The following is a 19,940-nucleotide window of genomic DNA, read 5'->3' as shown; positions in this document are numbered from 1 at the left end:
CTTTCGTTGCATTTGTCACTTTTACAGTCCTGTTCAGCGCTTAGGGGGACATAGTGAACAAAAGGAACACGGTCCCAGCCTCCAGGGACTTTACTTCACAAGGGGTCGATATGTTAAATGAATCAATAAAACAGAGCTCTGACAAGCACTCATTCATCATCTATTTGACAATAAATGTCTCCTTTAATGTCTCCTCTATACTTGGTTAATTGCACCGCACAGTGCCTGTGGGAGACAAGGAGCACAGACAGATGTGAGAGAAATGGGTGCAGGGAAGAAACAAGCAGCCGTGACGAGGGAGGGGAAGCCCAGGGTGTGATCTTGAATGAGAGAGAGAGAGCGAGAGAGAGAGAGAGAGAGAGAGAGAGAGAGAGAGAGAGACCTGAGGTTAGGGACAGGAACTAATGAGCCGGGAAGTCTTGCAGGAGGGAAGGCCAGGGGATGGTGGGGCCTTGCAGGGCATGGAAAGGCGTTTGAAATTCCTTCTGAGTGAAATGGGAAGCCGGTGGGGGTGTTACCGGGGCGGTGTTGTGGTCTGATGTCTTTAGGAGAAGAGACTGAAGAGCTGCAAGAGCGGATGAGGTTGTGGACAGGTGAGGCGATTACAGATGGAAATGGTGGTGGTTTGCATGGGTTGCTATATTGTGTAGGTAGATGCGACAGGACGCTCAGAGGCTGGAGAGAGGAAGAAAGAATGAGTGCTAGATTTTTGGCTTGAGAAACTGGGTGTGTGGTTGTATTGCTTATAAAAATAGGGAAATCTGGGAGAAAGAAAAACTGGCTTATGGGGAACATCAAAATTTCTGTTTGGACATGTCCAGTTTGAGACGCTCACTGGACCTCTTGGCGGTGACGTGTGGTAACTGCGTTACTGTGCTGTGAAGTCCTTCAAGGCACGCTGTCCATGTCTCTCCAGAACCTCATCTTGCTTGGCTCTCCACACCCCCAGCTCAATTCCTGGAGTCTCTGTGATGCAACTTTTGTATGATATCTGCCTGGGTCCCTCCCAGTAGGTTCTTTCATGTAAATACGCATTTCATCCCAGCTGGGCTGGACCAAGTTCATTGGAAAAACTAAGGAATTTGCAGGGAAAGGACCAATGCTGAGGCTTCGCAGATAAAGTCAGCAAATCCCACACAACCCACACACAACTGACATCTAGTTATAATAACTGTAGTTTAGTCCAGTTCTAAGACTGACCTACCACAGCCTCAGTTACCTGGCAGGGAGTTCAGACCTTAAGGACCCTATGCTGTTTTGGCTCTATTTAGAACAGAGAAGATTTTGGTTTAGTAATTAGTAATTTCACTTCTAGTAATAGATCCTGAACTGTACCCTTAAAAATGCCAGCCAAATCCAGAGCACAAAGGCCCAACTGTGCATCAGTGAGTCTTAGGGCCCACGAGTGGGTGAAGTGTAAGTGGGCTCTGGCTTTGGGAAGAGAGTGTGGTGCACTAGGAGGTAGCAGGCTCTCTGGGTTGTCAGGGCTACGCAGGAAGCATGAAGAAAGTCATGGCATTGGCAGTTTGGGTCTTCCTGATCACACCGTTTCTTCTGCTAAAAGAACTTTGCTGAGAAATGACATCCTGAAAGTACCCTTGGGGAGCCTTAAGGTGACAGGAGAAGGGCCCTGAGAGCCAGAAAGACGTTGGGGTCAAATCCTAGCTCTATCAACTGCACGGTTACTCTGCAGAGATATTTAACTTCCTCATGGCCCTGAGTTTCAGGTCTAGCACAGGATCCGGGAATATATTTTAAACCAGCTTCATATGTAACTTCAATACTAGCACCTGGTTTGGGGCTGTTTCCTAGAATCGATATAGGCCAGTGTAAAGCATGGATCTTGGAGTCTGACTATCTGGGTTAATTCCAGCTCTACCAAGTGAAGAGTTGCGTACCTTTGAGCAAATTACTTCACCGTACTGTCTCAATTTTCCCATCTATAAAATGGGGATAACAGTAGTACCTACCTCATGGGATTGTGAGGATCAAGCATGCTAATTGTGTAAGACATATAGGATGGAGCCACACACCACACATGAATGTAACTCTAATTATTTGAGAGCTACAAGCCTTTATCCACAACTCCAAATTAAAAAAATTCTAAAAATCAAAAAACTTTTCCTACTGTTTGGCAAAAATTAATTTGGCAGCAAACCCTCATCTGAACTGATGGGTGGCTATTAGTTATTTATCCCTTATTCTGTATACTTAATACACTTAACTGAATAAATATTCACACACTTGATATGGAATGGTCCTCCACATTCCCTTAGTAGGTATTATTTAATATATTGTATATTTCCTAAAAGTCAGAAATACTCTCAATTTCAAAACACAGGGGTTCAGAAAGGGGTTGTGGACTTATATTTCATTATCATTGGCCAGAGATCGTGTGTGACACACCAGACATGAGAAAATGTGCCACCTGGCGGTTGAAGTGGAGAGCCATGGTCAAAGCTCAGCGGGGTGAGAGGTAACGTAAGCAAGGTCAGAGGATCACCAAGTCAGTGCCCTCTGGCCCACCGTCCAGAACAATCAGAGGACTGGTCCCAGCCTAGAAAACAGGTGCTAATGAAGCTTTGCTGTTCGACCAAGAATGACACAGACTTCCAAGATGGTCTTATCGTTTTAATTGACTTTAATGATTATTGCTCATCTGCAAGGATTAATATTGCATTCATTAAAAATCACTCAGTACAAAATAAACTTGTTCCTCCCAAGTTGCTCTCCACATGCTCCCTCTGGGCCGGACATTTCCCCACAGTGTCCTTGTTACATGGCTTGACAAAGACGGAGCCCTTACCTATTATTCCTATGGACACAGTAATAGATCTGGGAGCAGGGGCGGCCCAGAGGGCAGTAGGACCTGGGCCCCTTCCCTCCAGCAGAGCTGGACACCCCTATTGGCCAGGTTACTTCCCCTAAAGGATGTGGTGTTCTGATTGGCTGGTTACATGCCCTGGGAAAGGGCTGGAACCGTTAACATCTACAGAGAAGCAAGCATGGTCACACTGGCAAGGAATGGGAAGAAACAGGAGAGGAAAAGGAAAAAAGTTTGGCAAGACCATTGTCCCCTGGTATGATATTCCTGTTTTAATGTCTGTCTCTCTGATCAATGGCGCGAGAGACGGCAATTCCTAGCACCTCGCACTAATCCTGGCCCAGTTTTGAAGGGTCACAGGCTACAGCGAGTTGAGGATTCAGGGTCCTGGGGCGTATATACTTAAAGCGCGCGACCTAAAGCTCACATGACCATGCAGAGATGCTGGAGCAGATGCACGGCACAGGGATGCAGCTCTGTGGCTGCGAGAGCCTCGTTAGGGAGTTCAGAGCGCGAGCCAGCGCGGCTGATCACTTTCTCTCCGCACAAGCTGCCCATTTAAGATCTTAGTTCAGAAAGTTTTTGTGACACTTGTCAATCAAAAGTGGTACCACTTCTGCAAAACTAATGTTATATGGGGCTTAAAGTCCCAGAAAGTTATCCGGGGCTGGCCTTCCCTCACCGTGGCCCAATGTGGATATATCCTTCCTCCCCCCACTCTACCTCCCTTTAAATATGTTAGGTTGCAGAAGCATAGCTGACCAGAAATGTGCTCTTGAGGGATAAATCCTAAAGATAGAGCTCAGTGCTTTATACTGAGTAACGGTTCAAGAAATTCGCCTTCAGCACAAGCTGTATAGGGCAGAGCTGTGAGAACTGGCTGTTATGGCCCCAGACCGCCGAAGCTATAAACTGTAGGCTAGAAACAGGGATTTAACAGAGTTTGAGACCCACATTGCTCTTGACTCAACTCTGCCCTCTTAACGCCAAAGCTTTAAAAGAAACACTGATACCAACTAGCCACCCAAGCAGTTTCTCAGCGTTAACACTAAACATGTGTCTTACTTTTTTGGTACAACAGAAATAAATGCTGGGGGACAGAATTCAACTTAATAGAGTGCAGTCTGGTTAAAAATGTGAAAAATGAGAAAGTCTGGTGGGCGTGGAGGAAGGGCTGTACTAATCCACGTGGGCCTATTGGATCTCAACAAGCAACACTCACTGTGCACGTATCTGAACCAGACACACCACCTTCACACAGGAGACAGGGCTGGGACATCTAGGGGGGAACTGACATGCACCACCTACGACTGGCCTACCTGGCTGGTAGGTCCCATCCCTGCTCCTCTGAAGAAGTCAAAGAGCACTGATTCAGCAGCTAAGAAGTGGGCTCTTAAGGCAATTTAGACATTGCAGATTGTTCCACCTAGAAGGCACCTTACATTTCCTGTGAGTAAGGTACCCAGTTAAGACTAAAGTCCCCAGAAATGGTAAAGAAAGACCCCCTTTCTGGGCTGGGAGAATAAAATCCTCCTTTTCTGACTAGGTGAGGACCCCTGAAACTCAGTTTCACCTAAAGAGCCATGAAGCAAGTTCCTGTGTCGTCTGCAGAACTTGGATGATGAGATGAAAAAACAAGAATGAAATTACAGAAAGAAAGAAAAAAAAAACACCAAGAGGAAAGGAATAAAAAGAAAATAAAAGTTATTTTAAAAAATTTCTTGTCGAGTTGTATGGTTCACGTGGACTGGTCCTTGGCAACATGGTCCATTAGTATCTGCAAAGAGAGATGGATGACTTAGCACTGTGTCTTCCACGTGGGAGTCCCGGAGAATCAGGACCAGACACACTGCCCGGGTCCCTCCGGCCAGGCTGGGTCCCTGCAGTCGCTCCCCAAGAATCACGCTTCCCTGTGCTTCCCCCGGTTGCTGACAATGCCATCTCTGGTCTCATCTCCTGCTCCATGATAACAGGAGTCAGTGGTTTTCAACACTGACTGCACATTAGAATAATCTGGGAGCTTTTACAAAACAAGCCTGGCCCCATCCCAGACCAACTGTATCAGAATCCCTAGGGGTGAGGCCCAAGCTCCAAAATTTTAGGAAACCTTTACTCTTTACATTTGCTAAGAGAGATAGCATTTCTCTGCCTACCCCGTTAGTGCGGGCAGAGTTCCTGAACTCGTCCAAATCAGGTAGGACGTTAGCTTTAGTTAAGGAAGCTGGCAGTCGTCTTGGTTTAATATCGGGGAAAAGAGCTTTTTCACTTGCTTTCCCCCAAGTTACCTGTAATAATTGGGTTTGAATGGCCCATTTTTGTTGAGTCCCAGATATTTTGCTTGGTCATCCGTCAGCTCTGTCAGGTGGGCATCAAATGATGGCAGGTGCAAGCTGGCAACGTACTCATCTAGGAAGAACAAGGGGCGGGAGCAGACTCCGTTTCAGACATGCCTCTTGGGGTATGCCCCCCCCCCCCCCCCGACTTCCATCTGAAGCTTCTTGATAACGGACAAGGGACAGAATACCTTCGGGAGACTCTACAACTTGAAAATGTGCTTACAACCCTCGGCTGCCCTTCTATGCAGGGAACGTCTCCCAGTCTAGCCAGAGTGGGTCTGGAAAGCCACCTCCGGGATGGCAACACGGGAAGACCTGGACCTTCCCGTCCTTCTCTGGCAAAGCTTTGGCCTCACCTCAGTGGCATGAACCACTGTAGCAACTTCCCTAACCGGACTAGAGTCACTCAATGAATCACAGTGGGCACCGGGACACTCAAAAGGGCCTTGTGTCACCAACATTTACTTAGGGTCAGATCCAGCAAGGCCTCTACTCTTAGGACCTGGCGTTTCTATGGCCGCTGGCACAAACATTAGTTTTCCATGATAAACTTCCTGGGCTATACCATATATGAATATGATTTAAAAAAACAACAACAATCTCAGGTAAGCTATTGGAGGTGATGAGAACCAGAAGTTTTTTAGCTTTAAGAGGACTGACCAACTGGGCTGATCAGTTATAGTTGTGGGGATGGGCACCACAATTCAGGAAGGTGAAGAACTGGAGAGATGCACAATGTCACACGAACACAGCAGAGCTGTCCCCTGGAGGACAAGGGCTGTTTGCAGAGCTACACAGAGCAGGACAGTAAAGCCCACCTTTGTTCGCTGCTTCTCACTGTGGTCCAAGCTGCACTCAGCGGCAGACCGGGAAGTTTACTGGACTTCCTAGGCTGCGCAGAGGAAGAGCACCTGCCCACACCCTTTGTGATGAGCACTTCTACTCAGTAGCTAGAATTCTCACTACATTCTGCAATGTATGCAGTATTATTCTCACTTTACTGATCAAAAAACAAACAAACCGAGGCTCATGGAGATTAGAACTTGTCCTGAGGCCCAAAGCCTCAGTGTGAGAACAGGGACTAGAACCTGCTCTGGCTCCCATGCCTTCCATGGTGCTCATTTGACCAACCCACGTCACAGGCCGGGACCAACAGGCCAGGACCAACAGGGCTTTCTACGGGTTTCACTCACCCATTTTCTTGGGCAGCAAGTACACGTCTTGCTTGTAGCGTCCCTCGGGTGCATTGTAGAGCTCTATGAGTGCCAAAGCCTAAGCGGGAGGAGAGGGTCAAAAACACAAACCCTGCGCAGACGGCGACACAGCAGGACCCTCTCCCGGGACCGCTGCTCTGGGCCCGTCCACTCGTCGCAGTGCAGGACAAGAGGCATGATGTCACGTACCTGTGTGGTCGCCGTGATGGACAGCACAAAGGTGGGGACTGTGGAGCAGCTCAGGTTGAGCAGGCGGCCCTGGGGAGGGAAAAGGGAGCCCTGGGTGAGGGTGCTGTCCCATCGCAAGTGCCCAAATCAGCCAGTCACGCAAATGCAGGAGGGCCCTTTCCGCCCTGGACTCAGCTGGTGGAGGAAGAGTTCCCCTTCCAGGCCAGGTGTGTCTTGCTTTCTGCAAGTCCTGAGTCTGACAAGCCGAAGACTCAGTTGCGGCCAGGAAGCAGTGTGTTAGTCAAAAGTAGATAGTTCTGTGAGTGATTCTACTTTGGGGACCAGACCATTTGAGAAACACATCGCTATGCAAAGACAGAGGCTCGGGAAACAGGCCCACTGTTAACGCCCTCCCCAACCCCCCCAGGATCTAGCTCCAGGCGAGCACGGCTCTGGCGCAGCCCCACCAGGCATACCTCTGCCAGCAGGACGACGCGCTTGCCGTCGGGCCAGATGACATGGTCCACCTGAGAACGGACCCGCTCCCATGTCAGCTCCGGGGTGCGCAGGCTGGTCTGAAAGGCAGACAGCACACGTGGCTGAATGGCTCGTGGGAAGGAAGAGGGCAAAGGCCCAGTGGGACATGCGTGAGAAGCCTCACCACGTCAATTTCCGTGTTGGAGTGGCCCATGTTGCACACGATACAACTGTTTTTCATGCGGTCCAGATGCTCCCGCGTCACTACGTTCTTGTTTCCTGAAAGTAAAGGCAGGCGGCTGAAGAGATGCAGAACAAGGCGCTGGGAGCTGCCAGTGAGAACGTGGAGAGGAGGCTCACTGGCATTAAAGGGCACGTACATGAGAAAAGACATGTACGTTGCATAACGAACAGCTCTTCGGGCGACGTTATTGGTGGTAAGACCGCGCAGTGCACGAGCCACGGGGAGAGCTCTTTTTTTTTTTTTTTTAATATATTTTATTGATTTTTTACAGAGAGGAAGGGAGAGGAATAGAGAGTTAGAAACATCGATGGGGGAGAAACATCTATCAGCTGCCTCTTGCACACCTCCCACTGGGGATGTGCCTGCAACCAAGGTACGTGCCCTTGGCCGGAATCGAACCCGGGACCCTTCAGTCCGCAGGCCGATGCTCTATCCACTGAGCCAAACCGGTTAGGGCACGGGGAGAGCTCTTTGTTCTGAGGACGTGCCAAGGCTCTGAGAGCTCCTCTAGTTCAGAGCCCTGACCCCGAGCGTGGCCTCGGTAAGTGAAGTCAGTCTGACCACTGTGGGGACAGCCCGAGTGAGCACTCCCGCAGGACAGCGCGACACTCACCTGTGCAGGTGATCACCACGTCCACTTGCCGGATGACTTCACTGAGCTTTACCACCCGGAACCCGTCCATGCTGGAAGAACAGGAAGGACACTGAGCAAAGCCAGGGGGCAGGGGCCGGAAGCTGCCACTAACTGAGACTAGAAGGTCCTTTCTGAAGTCAGATCCAGTGCCACCCCACAGGGACGGGGAGTGACAACTATGCTCAACGACACCCACTGGCCTCCTCAGGCTCCCCAAGATTCCACCCAGGAAGCGAAGAGGCCCTGGGATTGCACGGGAGAGACAGGGCGACCCCAGCCTCCTCCTCTGAGGACTCTGCAGGGAATAGTTCATGCGACCACTCACGGACTCGCAGAAACAAAGCACGCGGGGTGAACGGAGCGCCGTGCTCACCAGGCCTGCAGAGCACAGATGGGGTCGATCTCTGTGATGTAGACGATGGCTCCGAGGGCCTTGAGAGCAGCACAGCAGCCCTTCCCCACCTAGAGAACATGAGAGAGCGTCAGGCCTCAGGTCCACCAGGGCCTGGGCACCAGGCAGCAGGCTCTGTGGGAGGCGGGAACTAACGCCCTGAAGTCACCCATCATCTCGAGAGCCCAGGCAGAGCGGAGACAGGTCCAGACTATGGATGCTGCGACCTTAGTCAGACATTCCCTACTGCATACAAGGGCAGGGCTTGGGACAGGAAATGGGATCAAGGGAACAAAAGTGTTACCAGTAGGGAAACAAGGCCAAGAAGAGCAACGGTAACTCTAGTTTCTTAGTCCAGAAAGATCTGGTCACTCTCATTTGAGATGCTTTAAACTCAAGGACAGCCAAGCAGCACAGGAACTTCTGCGGGCCATCACTGATGACAACGCAATCCCCTTCACCCACCCTAGCTTAGAGACAGGCAACTCTGTGCCAGTTGGATTCCACCCCTCACTCCACTGCCAGGTGCTTGCGGGGCTAAAATGCGACACAGTCCCTTGAATTAAGTCTCAAAACAGGCTGTTGTTATAAATGGGGGAAATGGCCCTAGCTGGTTTGTCTCAGTGGATACAACATCGGCCTGCAGACTGAAGGGTCATGAGTTGGATTCTGGTCAAGGGCACATGCCCGGGTTGTGGGCTCAATCCCCAGCAGGGGGTGTGCAGGAGGCAGCCAATCAATGGTTCTCTCTCATCATTGATGTTTCTGTCTCTCTCCTTTTCTCTCTGAAATCAATAAAGAACATTAAAAAAAAAAAAATGGGGGAAATGATACCAACATTCCATCCCATAAGACAAAGTGGTAACATCTGAACTTGATTCATTTCAGATGTCTTCATTCATAAATCTGAATAAAGGACTTTTGCTATTGTTTTGAGATACGTTATCTAAGAGTATTTTAAACCTGCGCCAGTGACGCCACCCGGAGCACACAGCCTTCACGTGGCATTTCTGGTAAGTCCATGAAAAGACAGGCACTGCGGCCCTGCTAGTTACCTCACCGTAGCCACACACCACCACCTGCTTCCCACCAAACATCACGTCTGTGGTCCTCTTCAGGCTGTGGAGACAGACAGGGCTCAACTCGAACACCATTAGCTCAAACACAGTCCCTCCCTCGCACAGAATTCAAAGTGGGGGCCAAGCCCACAAGAACTGGAGGCGGAGAGGCGGGGCTCCGTAAGGAATGGGCCCAGAGGAAGAGCAGGGGCGACGACTGGAGGACTGACCGGGAGCACTGCGGCCCGCCCACGTGCACGCCCGCAGCCTGATATCCGTGCTCTTCAACCTACCCATCCAGAATGGACTCTCGGCAGCAGTACAAGTTATCAAACTTCTGTTTGGTAACAGAATCATTGACGTTCATGGCTGGAACACAGAGCTTCCCCGCTTTGGAGAGCTGATACAGCCTAAAGGAAGAAGCCACAAAAAAACAAGACCAGTTAGCTGGTAAACAGGACGCGTGGCAAAACTGCCTAATCCTCTCCAAGCTCCATGCTGCCTCCCCAGCCTGACATGCCCACGGATATTAGTAAACAAATGATTTCCTCGTCATCCCTCCTCACTTTCCTTGCCATACCCCCAGCCCCGCCCCCTTTATTTGGAAGGAAAAAAAAAATCCTTTCAACTGAAGAAATTGACTTCCCTTCCATAAAAGGGGATATAAAATCCTTTCAACTGAAGAAATTGACTTCCCTTCCATAAAAGGGGATATATTTCCTAAGGCAGCATCCTCTCAATCTTTACCATGCCTACTGCTCATAAACAAAGATGATCAAAGGTTCTGATTCGGTTCCCTTGTGCGTGAGAGCAACGTGCCACGTGCCCCCAACTGAGAACGCTTTTGCGAGCATCTTTAGGTCCTCTGACAAGCCGAGAATATTTTGCCCAGTTTTATTTTTTGTAGCTTATCTGACATCCAGTTTCACAATAGAATTTTTTCCTATTTCAAATATGAAATTGTAATACAATATTGAATACAGTTTTTCAAGACAAACTCACTCCCTACCTCCCAACACTGGTTGAGAATCACAGTGGAGTAAGTGGGAGAGAAAAATGTGAACTAGAACCTGGAATAACTTCCTTTTAGGGTCTCTTGGATTTTTCGAAGTAAGAACTCAACACCTACAGGTCTGAAACACGCCCTGCAGCCTGAGAGCCCAGAAGAACTCGCTGAGCAAGGACACGGGGCGGCTACTCCAGAGTCTGTTACCTGTGCACACCAGTCACGCTCTCTTCCACAATGCCTCGGATCTTCTTAAACACGTTTGGATACTTCTTATAAACCCAGTGGGTTAAGTCTCCCCCATCATCCAGGATCTACAGAACAGCCAGAAGACTTCTATGGGCATTCAGGCTGCTAGGGCTGGGGGGACCTGCGAACCACTTTCTGCGCTAGTGAGCGAGCCCTGCACGTGCTGGGAGGCGCTGCTCCGAGCTCTGGGAGCAGGCTGGGACAGTAAGCAGTACAATTTGTTGGTGTAAAATGGTTAAAAGGGTTCCTAAGTTTGTTCTGGACTCTAGTGAAGAGTATTAGGCTATTCACACACTCATTTTTAGCTGAGCCTTGAAATATAGAGCCCCTTTCACTGCAAAAGGAGTCGGGGCAGGAAGGAAGAAACGAGACTCCTACTCCGCAGAGGTACCACATCATTTCCTGCTGTCTCATTCTGCCGTGCTGAGTCTTCCCCTGCCCCCACCGGTGCCGTCAGTACTCAGACCAGTTCTCAGACCCATTCTGAACAGGCAGCAGGCTAAACACTTTGGCAACAAAGTAAGTGTGTCAGACCAAATTTCCAAAACATACTCAGGGAACCATGCTTTGAGGGAAAAAAGGCAACAACTGTCTTGTCCGAGTGTAGGATGAACATGCATGATTACCATGTTGGCTTGCCACCCATCCATGTTCACACAGCGGTCAATGCACCACCAGAAGTCATCTTCCGACTCGCCCTTCCACGCGAACACTGCAACACCTGCACAGAGGACACAGGTCAGCTGCTGCTCCTTCGGGGCATGTCCTAGACCAGCCGTGGGCAAACTATGGCCCGCGGGCCGGATCCGGCCCGTTTGAAATGAATAAAACTATTGAAAAAAAAGACCGGACCCTTTTATGTAATGATGTTTACTTTGAATTTATATTAGTTCACACAAACACTCCATCCATGCTTTTGTTCCGGCCCTCCGGTCCAGTTTAAGAACCCATTGTGGCCCTCGAGTCAAAAAGTTTGCCCACCCCAGTCCTAGACCAACAGCACTCTCTGGAAGGGCTGCAGAAACTATGCTAGAAGGGAAACAACTTAGGAAGGGCCGAAGTCAAAACAGCGCCTCTGAAGTAGAACCCCTCGTCCACGTAGCTGAGCACGACAAACGGCACTGTCCCAGGTGTCAGGGACGTGGGAAACCACTTCTGACAATGCTACAGCTGGGTTATAAAACTGCGTGCATACTGAGATGTAGTTTATCTCTGGAAAAGTGAATAGAAAAATTTTTTAAATGGTCAAATTGTGTCTGGGTAGCAGGATTATGGTGTTTTATTTTGTTTTGGAACCTCCTAAATTTTTTGCAATAAACACCAGAAAAGAGTAAATAAGACAAACAACAGTGTTATAAAGTTGCTTTCTGAGCATCCTAGGGAGATGCGAGATCCTTAAAGAAACTTCACGGTGATTTTCTTTTGAACATTTTGACAATAACCATCATTTGATATTTAACTGAACTCATGAGTGGCCATATATTTCCACAGTGACAGTGAACACCACCTTATCTAACGCGCTATCAGTGCAGAAGGCACTGCCCGTGTTCTCCTAAAGGGATGAGACCCTGGGTGAAAGGAGACCTGCTGAGCTCGTACATTTGAACATTCTTCCTCGTTCATTTAACATTAGAGTTGGGCACGTCCCCATGTAATTAGGCTTTTCAAAAACCACTGTTAATGACTATATAATATTCTATCATGGCCATGAACCTTAAGTTTATTATCCATTTTCTTCCCGTTGGTATTTTTATTGTCCTCCAAATTTTACAGCCCCTAGACAGACATGGCGCTGTAGAGACGATTGTGATGCAGAACAGTTACGTCTGGATAATCATTTGGAGGCAAAGTTGGTAATAACAGTAACAACAAAAGCTGAAACTGACCCGCCTCAGCCAGTGCTGCAGCCACTTCGTTCTGCGTGGAGTAGATGTTGCAGGCGGACCAGCGGCACTGGGCCCCCAGCGCACAGAGCGTCTCAATCAACACCTGCGGAGACGCACAGGAGCCGGGGTGAGGACGAGGGGGGCGGGGCATGGAAGAGAACCTACCCAGCCACGCTGCAGCGACAGTGCCACCAGGGTGTCATCCAGCGAGGCAGCACACTGGTGTCTAACGTTACCCAAAAGCTATGTTCCTGAAAGTCTTAATAACACTTTTATATCAATCCTGTTTTTGCAAAGCTCGATCTCCCTGAGTCAGGGTTGCTGACAGTCGGCTGCGCCCGTACAGAGTAGAAAGCCCCATTACGGAGTAACCGCCTACTAGGATAGCATTTGGAGGCCGGACAGATTGGGAGGAAAAGGAAGTTTATAGAAAGTTGTTATTCCCCCCTCATCAGAAGTCCCTCTGTTTTCTCCCAACAAACTCACCGCAGTCTGGGCTGTGATGTGTGTACAGCCCACTATTTTAGCACCAGCCAAGGGCTTCTCCCCCTGAGCGCGTTTCCTGAGTGAAATCAGAGCAGACATGTCTGTGAAAGAACAGAGGATTTGAGCTAGGTCTGCACTGGCAGGCTCACAACTCCTGCCCAGCGACAGCGGGGGCGGGTCTGGATCTGCTGAGATACGGCGAGACAAGGTAGAGAAACCCAGCAGAGTTCTGATCTGATAACTGGCAGCTTCAACACATCAGTGGGGGGTTGTCATCCAATCACTTGGGATTTCTGCCTTCTATGCAGAGGACTGAGCAGAGAATGAAGTAAATTCTCAAAACTGACCAAACGGAGGGTGAGTGTCATCATGCACTTGGGAGTGGCCCTGGGCTCCTGCACATGCCCATCGCACCAGGAAGAAGCCTGCCCCCGCAGAGCCCCAGGCTTCTGTCTGGCCGTGCTGTCTAACCCCAGCCCAGTCTCCCTCCCAGTACAGCACAGGCTTCCAGTGGGAAAGCAACACCAGAGTGAGGAGGCCTTACTGGGTGTGGGTGCAGCAACCAAGATCTGACAGTCACTTTCACTCTTGCTCCAGCAGAGGGTGCTCAGGACCGAAGACCAACCGAGGCTCTAGGTCCCCACATCCTGCTGAAAACCCTCCCACGCTGCTGCTTCTGGGAAATTGGGCCCCGAGCTCAGAGCTCGGCTGGGGCAGATCCCGCAGAACCAACCACCTCGTAGCAGTGAGCCCAGACTTGCTGACGCTGCAACCAGATCTCTGGACTTGGTGCCATGGAGACAGGGGAGGTGGGGGAACAGAAACTACTGTCGATGGCCACATGCTGAGAACAGGAAGCAGGAGGACCAGGACAAGAGTCCTGAGGCTCAAGCTCCGTACAGAGATGCGACTGTACAGAGGTCCGGGATACTGGGCTTTCCCCGAGACTTTCAGGTTAGCTTTCAAGCCTCAAGTTGTGTGGGTCCGATGACCAGCAAGTGGCTGCTTCTGGTCCCTGCCTACTCCCTTCCCTTACCTTGCTCTGCGATCTCAATCTCCCGACGTCCAAATTCTGCCTGCTTGATGTTCTTCACGCAGAAATTGCTGCTGCCCTTGGAGTTGGTTTGCTGCTTATCCCGGGGGGAGACCTCATCATCGGAGCTGTCTGTGTAGGACGCAGCTAGAGCCAGGAAAGAGAGAAACAAGAAGGACAGAGTAACCCCAATGGCCCCAACTCCACAGAGTGCGGCCCCCAAGGACTCCCACTTCAGTTAGGCCAAGACTCTTCATTGCAGCCACTGGTCCTTGCTCCCAGATCTGCTCCCAGGGCCTGATAAATGGGGGAATGAAACTGCTGCGACCTTTCAGGGCTGAGGCCCTGTCACCACCGCAATGATACTGGGTGGTGAGCGCCTGCGATGAGGAGCCACGGACCCCAATCTGGCACAGGCCTAGTGCATCCCAGAGCATCGGCTACTTGGTCCCCACCTGAGTGGGAACTGGACATGACAAAATGGAAGAATAATTTAGGGCACATAAGGAATGCTATTTCCATAGATTACCATCTCAAACTTAAGCAACTAAAGCATCTATCAGAATCTTGTGGAAGGTTTGTTAAATCACAGTTGGCGAGGCCCCCCTACCAGAAACCCCTTCAGAAGGTCTCAGGTGGAACCCCAAACTGACATTTCTAACAAGTTCCCAGGTGCTGCTGCTGCTGTTCAGAGGGCCACACTTTGAGAATCACAAATATGGACGAAAGTGATAAGACAATCTTACAAGGGCTTTTATACTAAGTTGTGCACAAGGGCGGGGGGAGGGGGGGAGCCTGAATGAGCGGCCTCTTGCACCGTCCAGTGCTGTGTACCTCCAGCACACAGACCCTCAGCTTCTACATCCTTTCTAAGTTAACCTTCTAGTACCCACTCTAAAGGTGAGACTGGCACAAAAGACCACAGCCCGGCTGGTGTTGCTCAGTGGTTGAGCACTGATCCATGAACAAAGAGGTCACTGGTTCGATTCCTGGTCAGGACATATGCCAGGGTTTCAGGCTCAATCTCCAGCAGGGGGCGTGCAGGAGGCAGCCGACAGTTGTTACTCGCTCATCAATGTTTGTTTCTATTTATCTCTCTCCCTTCCTCTCTCTAAAATCAATAAAAACATATATATATATATATATATATATATATATATATATATTTAAAAAAAGGACCACCTCCATGGGGCTAAGTCAGGAGAGAAGAACTAAGAAGAAACAGAGCTGGAGCCACAGTCGCATAGTCTTTCCCACTCGAGAGGTTAACGGGGAGGACACTTCAGCAGAGAGGATAACGCAGTCAATGAAAGGAGCGGGAATACGCATCTTCACTGGTACAATTCAAGCGGTCTTGGAGACAAGAACGAGAAAGACAGGAGGCAGGGTACATCTTATATAAAGATCAGAAATTATGCTTCCAAAGTACACCTCTTTTCAAGGCCAGTTTTGTCAGCCAAAATGCCATTGATTTTCTCCTTTGGTAATGTGGGCGGATGAACAGACGATCGTGGGAGTGGGAACCCGCCCAGAACTACCAGCCAGGCACAGCCACAGACCACACACGGAGACAGGCGGGGGCAGAGAGCCTCAGGGTGACAAAAGCGTCCCCAGCGACAAGGCTGGCTGGGAACAGTCCCATTGCCCAACCGCTAATGATCAGCTTTCAGCACACAGATGGGCAGCCCTGACAGGAGGTGTTTGCCGATTCTAGATAAGCGCCCGGGAGAGAACTTGCTTCCGGCTCCAGAACAGGAGAGAGCGGCACCTGAGGTCCTCACCTACCTGAGCTGTAGCTGTCGGTGGAGGACTGAGAGATGGACCTCGACAGAGAGCGGCGGCCTGTCTTGGTGGGGAATTTGGTGAACTCCTGCATGTCATCAGCAAACTGGATTTGCTGTAAGAGGAAGACAAAAGGGTTGCAAGCTTACAAGGATTCTATGAAAGGTTCCATTTTTAAGGCCATACACTGTCCTCCCTGAAAGCTGTTACCATGTAGCTCCCACTACTAAGCCAGCAGCTCCCCCCTCATCCCCGCCAGACAGGAGGACACCCCACCTTCTGACGCTTCCCCAAATGCTAATTACTGTCTCTGCCCAATTGTTTCAGCAGAAATTGTTTTTTGGGGGAGGGGTGGCTAAAGACCCAACTTCTTTTGGTTTCTGTCCAATTTCACAAATTTTCCTACCCATATTCCATGAAATTTTCTTTCCTCTTATAATCTTGACATATTAAACCCTTTATCCTGCCCTCCCAACTCAATAAAAAAAAAACAACAGGCATAATCTCATATTGCTTCTGCTTGTTTTCAGAATATTCTCTACTAACACATTCTTATCCTGAAGTTAGCAATGGTCTTCTCTTTGGAGAGAATCATGAAGAGATGCTTGATGGTGATGAGCACTGGGGTGAGAGGCCAACCATACACCTAACCTCCACAAAGCCAAGGTATCCCAGACCTCCCAGATTGAGTAAAATACCAGACTATTCTAATGAAAGAGAAATTAAAACACTCATACACACCATAGTCAATTCCAGCTAATTAGGACTAATGTGAAGGTAGGAGAAAATAATGACTTGGTAAACGCTGCATTAAAAACTCCCTTAAATGAAATAAACCAGAACTTGGTCATTGTTTAAAGATACTTGGAAAACTGGCTTTAATAAACAGCAAATAGCTTATAATTAACATCATTTATAGGCAAATTAATGGCTGTTTCTCAAGTGCATGAAACACTTTATTCTATAAGTGGTTTACACCTTCCTCCTGAATTCCTATTCACACCCTGATAAACCCTTTCTTTAAACTTCAGCTCCTGGAAAGCAGAATGGGTTGGATTTCCCTCCCAGTCTGACTAAACCTGAAAAGGTTCCCATGGAGAATCCATTAAGCTAAGTCTTCAGCAAACATGTCTGGAAATGTAAGCTCTCCCAGGGTAAGCTCTCCTCTCCATGGTTAAATTTAAATGGACTTTAAATAGCTTAAATGTCAAAAGCACAACTGCCTTTTAAAAAAATATTTTTATTGATTTCAGAGCGGAAGGGAGGAGAGAGATAGAAACATCAATGATGAGAATCATCAATCAGCTGCCTCCTGCACGCCCCCTACTGGGGATCGAGCCCGCAACCCGGACATGTGCCCTTGACCAGAATCAAACCCGGGACCCTTCAGTCCGCAGGCTGGCGCTCTACCCACTGAGCAACACCGGCTAGGGCACCGCTGCCTTTCTTAAAACAAAAACACATACAAAACCTCCCCTCACTGAAGTGGCCACAGCTCAGCATGTGCCTTCTGGGCAGGACTTCCCATTGCATGTTCACGTGACTGCAGTCAGCAAAGCTAGTTTTACTGAAGAGACTAATCCAGGACCAAGGTAATGACTTTTACCCCTTATTCTGGTGGCAGGGAGAAAACAGAACACTCCCCGGGGGCAGCCCGTCCTCCCTCGGCCTCTGCTCCTCCCACTGCTCCTCCTGCAGCAGCCTATTGGGAAGCTGCTCTCGGCCAGGCTGTTACGTAAGGCTTCCTCCCTGTGCATCTTTTTCCAAATGGTTCCGGTATGTTCCCAGACACCACCTACCAGAGGTGAGGGAGGGAACTGCAGTGACATTAGCAGGGTTTTTTTTTTGTTTTGTTTTGTTTTTAATAAAAAAAGAGGGGCAGCTACGGCAAGATAGAAGTGTGTTTCTTCAGCACCCTAAGACCTGAACAGTCATAATCCACCTTGTATTAATAGAGTTCACCAGTCGCCTAAAGCTTAGCGAATCTTTCCCACCTAAAAATATCAGACTGTGCGGCAAGTGGCTTACAAAGCAGTGCAAACCCCACCCCCTAAATGATAAATGCGGTCCATCCTTGAAGTGTGCGGAATGTTAACTCAAGTCACGACATGGATGGATAGCTGTCTAGTCTTGTAGCTTTTTGATATTTTCACTGCTTCTAAAGAGGCATGACGACATCGGCTCCTCTCCCACCCCAAACCTCCAGGCTGCAGAGAACCTGTATCCCCACTGTGGCTGCACAGCCAGGAGCTCTCTTTCCCTTGGCGTATCCCTCCTGGAGTGTTGTTCACCTTCACAGTGTAAATAAAACACTGTTGTCAAAAACAATTTTGGGACGTCACAGGTTCTCTCGCTAGTGAAACCAGATCTCTAACAGCTTCTAACTGGGTTGGCCTCATTGCATCGAAGCCAATGATGATTGCAAAGTTGTTCTGTTTACATTACTTCCCACTATCACGATTTCTTCCAATCATGAAGTCTTCATTGGTGCCCTTCAGTGTTTCTTCAAATCCAGATGTGCAGGGAAATGCTAGGACTGAAGGTGATGTAGGGTGTGGAAGTGGGGGGGGGGGGGGGGGGGAGAAGAAGCTAGATAGTTGAAAATCAAAAAGTCCGGCTACAGAACTATTTTGTGTTTGGATACCCACCACCCCACACACACCAGCATCCATTCCTGAACTACTTCCACATCTGAGACAGGCTAGAAGGCCAGATTGACCCATTCTCCAAATACAGGCATCCACTGGCTGTGCCTTCAGAACTAATTAAATTCAGGCCAATTTAATGTGCTATATACAGTGAGCAGAAAGACTTGCTGGACAGAACTCACCAAGATAAAGGGATCGCAGGCACCCCCAGAGCTGTAAGCCTCCAGAGAAGACAAATGGTTGTGTACCACTCATGCAGTTGATGCTAATTAGAAACTGAGAAGTTTACTTCCACAAACACAGGATCTAGCTACTCAGATGCTCAATCGCTTAGTTATACTAACTTCCCAGGCCCCACCCAATGTTGCCTTCTAGCCCTCGAATGAGAGAGAATGAAGAGCTACCAAAATTCCACTATGACTCATTGACCAAGGGACGGTGATCAGGGTGATACTCATGGAGTATATTCTTTTAGTCTGCACGTTTGGTAGGCACCAACTGAGTGCCCAGTGCCGTTCCAGGAAGGCTGATGGAAGGAAAGGTGGTCCCTTCCAATCTGTAGATGTGCTCTGACCCACAGTGAAATTAATGATAACACAAATGGTTCTGCCACAGAATTTTACTGCTTCTTTAGGAACAAGCAAATTTTTCTATTTAAAAATTATAGTCAGCTTATTTCTTAGCTAACACTTAACAACTGAGCAAAAAGGTGACGATTAGAAGCTAGAAAGCTGGACAAGGTCATTACTAAGCAGTGTGCTATAGCACCTCCCAAGAGTCCCAGCACGTCCTCTGTAAGCCCTCTCACACATCTTCTGGCCAACTTACCTTTCTCTAGAGCAGCGGTTCTCAACCTTCTGGCCCTTTAAATGCAGTTCCTCATGTTGTGACCCAACCATAAGAATATTTTCGTTGCTACTTCATAACTGTCACGTTGCTACTGTTACGAATCGTAATATAAATATCTGATATGCAGGATGGTCTTAGGCGGCCCCTGTGAAAGGGTCTTCGACCGCCAAAGGGGTCGCGACCCACAGGTTGAGAACCGCTGCTCTAGAGTCTATAGGTTCTTTCCTCACTGGCTCTTTCCTCAGAGGGAAGGAAGCGCGTATGGCTGTCAGCCTAAATAGGTGGAAGAACTTACAGTGATCGGTCTGATTCCCATTTCAAGTGGATTCAAAGAAACAGCAATCAACAAACACCAACTCTGGGTACTATAAGTCTAAACATCTTTCAGATTTCCAATTGGATAAAACAAATGTCCCCCAAAAGAAGGGCACCCCCTTCCCGGCAAGTTTCAGGTACACCCCCAGAAAACACTTCTTCTCAAGGGAATCACGCTCGGGCTGTGGAGCGATTTACAGTCCACGTCAGTCACTTCTATTCCCAGAGCAGAAACTCGGGGGTCCTCCCGTCCCGTCTCAAGTTTCTTAAGTTCCCAGTCACCCCAGATGGGGCCTGAGTTTCTGGGGAGCAGGGAATGGGTAAGCCAGTCACAGAACAC

General features: G+C 49.0%; 1 protein-coding gene across 2 annotated transcripts in view; it reads right to left on the bottom strand.

Moving 5' to 3' along the window:
* Nucleotides 1-2,616: 2,616 nt before the first annotated feature.
* Nucleotides 2,617-19,940, bottom strand: part of AHCYL1 (adenosylhomocysteinase like 1) — a gene marked incomplete at both ends in the record, with an annotated part of 32,004 nt that continues 14,680 nt past the window's right edge. Inside the window, 16 exons of one of the 2 annotated variants that reach the window (XM_081112206.1) lie at nucleotides 2,617-4,601; nucleotides 5,110-5,230; nucleotides 6,354-6,432; nucleotides 6,564-6,632; nucleotides 7,019-7,117; nucleotides 7,204-7,298; nucleotides 7,877-7,947; nucleotides 8,271-8,359; nucleotides 9,344-9,407; nucleotides 9,640-9,756; nucleotides 10,560-10,666; nucleotides 11,228-11,322; nucleotides 12,488-12,590; nucleotides 12,974-13,074; nucleotides 14,010-14,153; nucleotides 15,792-15,903. In XM_081112206.1, coding sequence (XP_080968332.1) covers nucleotides 4,595-4,601; nucleotides 5,110-5,230; nucleotides 6,354-6,432; nucleotides 6,564-6,632; nucleotides 7,019-7,117; nucleotides 7,204-7,298; nucleotides 7,877-7,947; nucleotides 8,271-8,359; nucleotides 9,344-9,407; nucleotides 9,640-9,756; nucleotides 10,560-10,666; nucleotides 11,228-11,322; nucleotides 12,488-12,590; nucleotides 12,974-13,074; nucleotides 14,010-14,153; nucleotides 15,792-15,903 — 1,473 coding nt within the window. Of the gene's footprint in view, nucleotides 4,602-5,105; nucleotides 5,231-6,353; nucleotides 6,433-6,563; nucleotides 6,633-7,018; nucleotides 7,118-7,203; nucleotides 7,299-7,876; nucleotides 7,948-8,270; nucleotides 8,360-9,343; nucleotides 9,408-9,639; nucleotides 9,757-10,559; nucleotides 10,667-11,227; nucleotides 11,323-12,487; nucleotides 12,591-12,973; nucleotides 13,075-14,009; nucleotides 14,154-15,791; nucleotides 15,904-19,940 lie in introns of those variants that run through there. The other variant, XM_081112205.1, reaches the window with a different exon arrangement.

This window comes from Myotis nattereri (genome assembly GCF_964212035.1).
Source record: "Myotis nattereri genome assembly, chromosome: 18".
Classification (NCBI taxonomy): Eukaryota; Metazoa; Chordata; class Mammalia; order Chiroptera; family Vespertilionidae; genus Myotis; species Myotis nattereri.
Note: the sequence above shows the minus strand (reverse complement) of the source record. Positions and strands in the feature narration are given on the sequence as shown.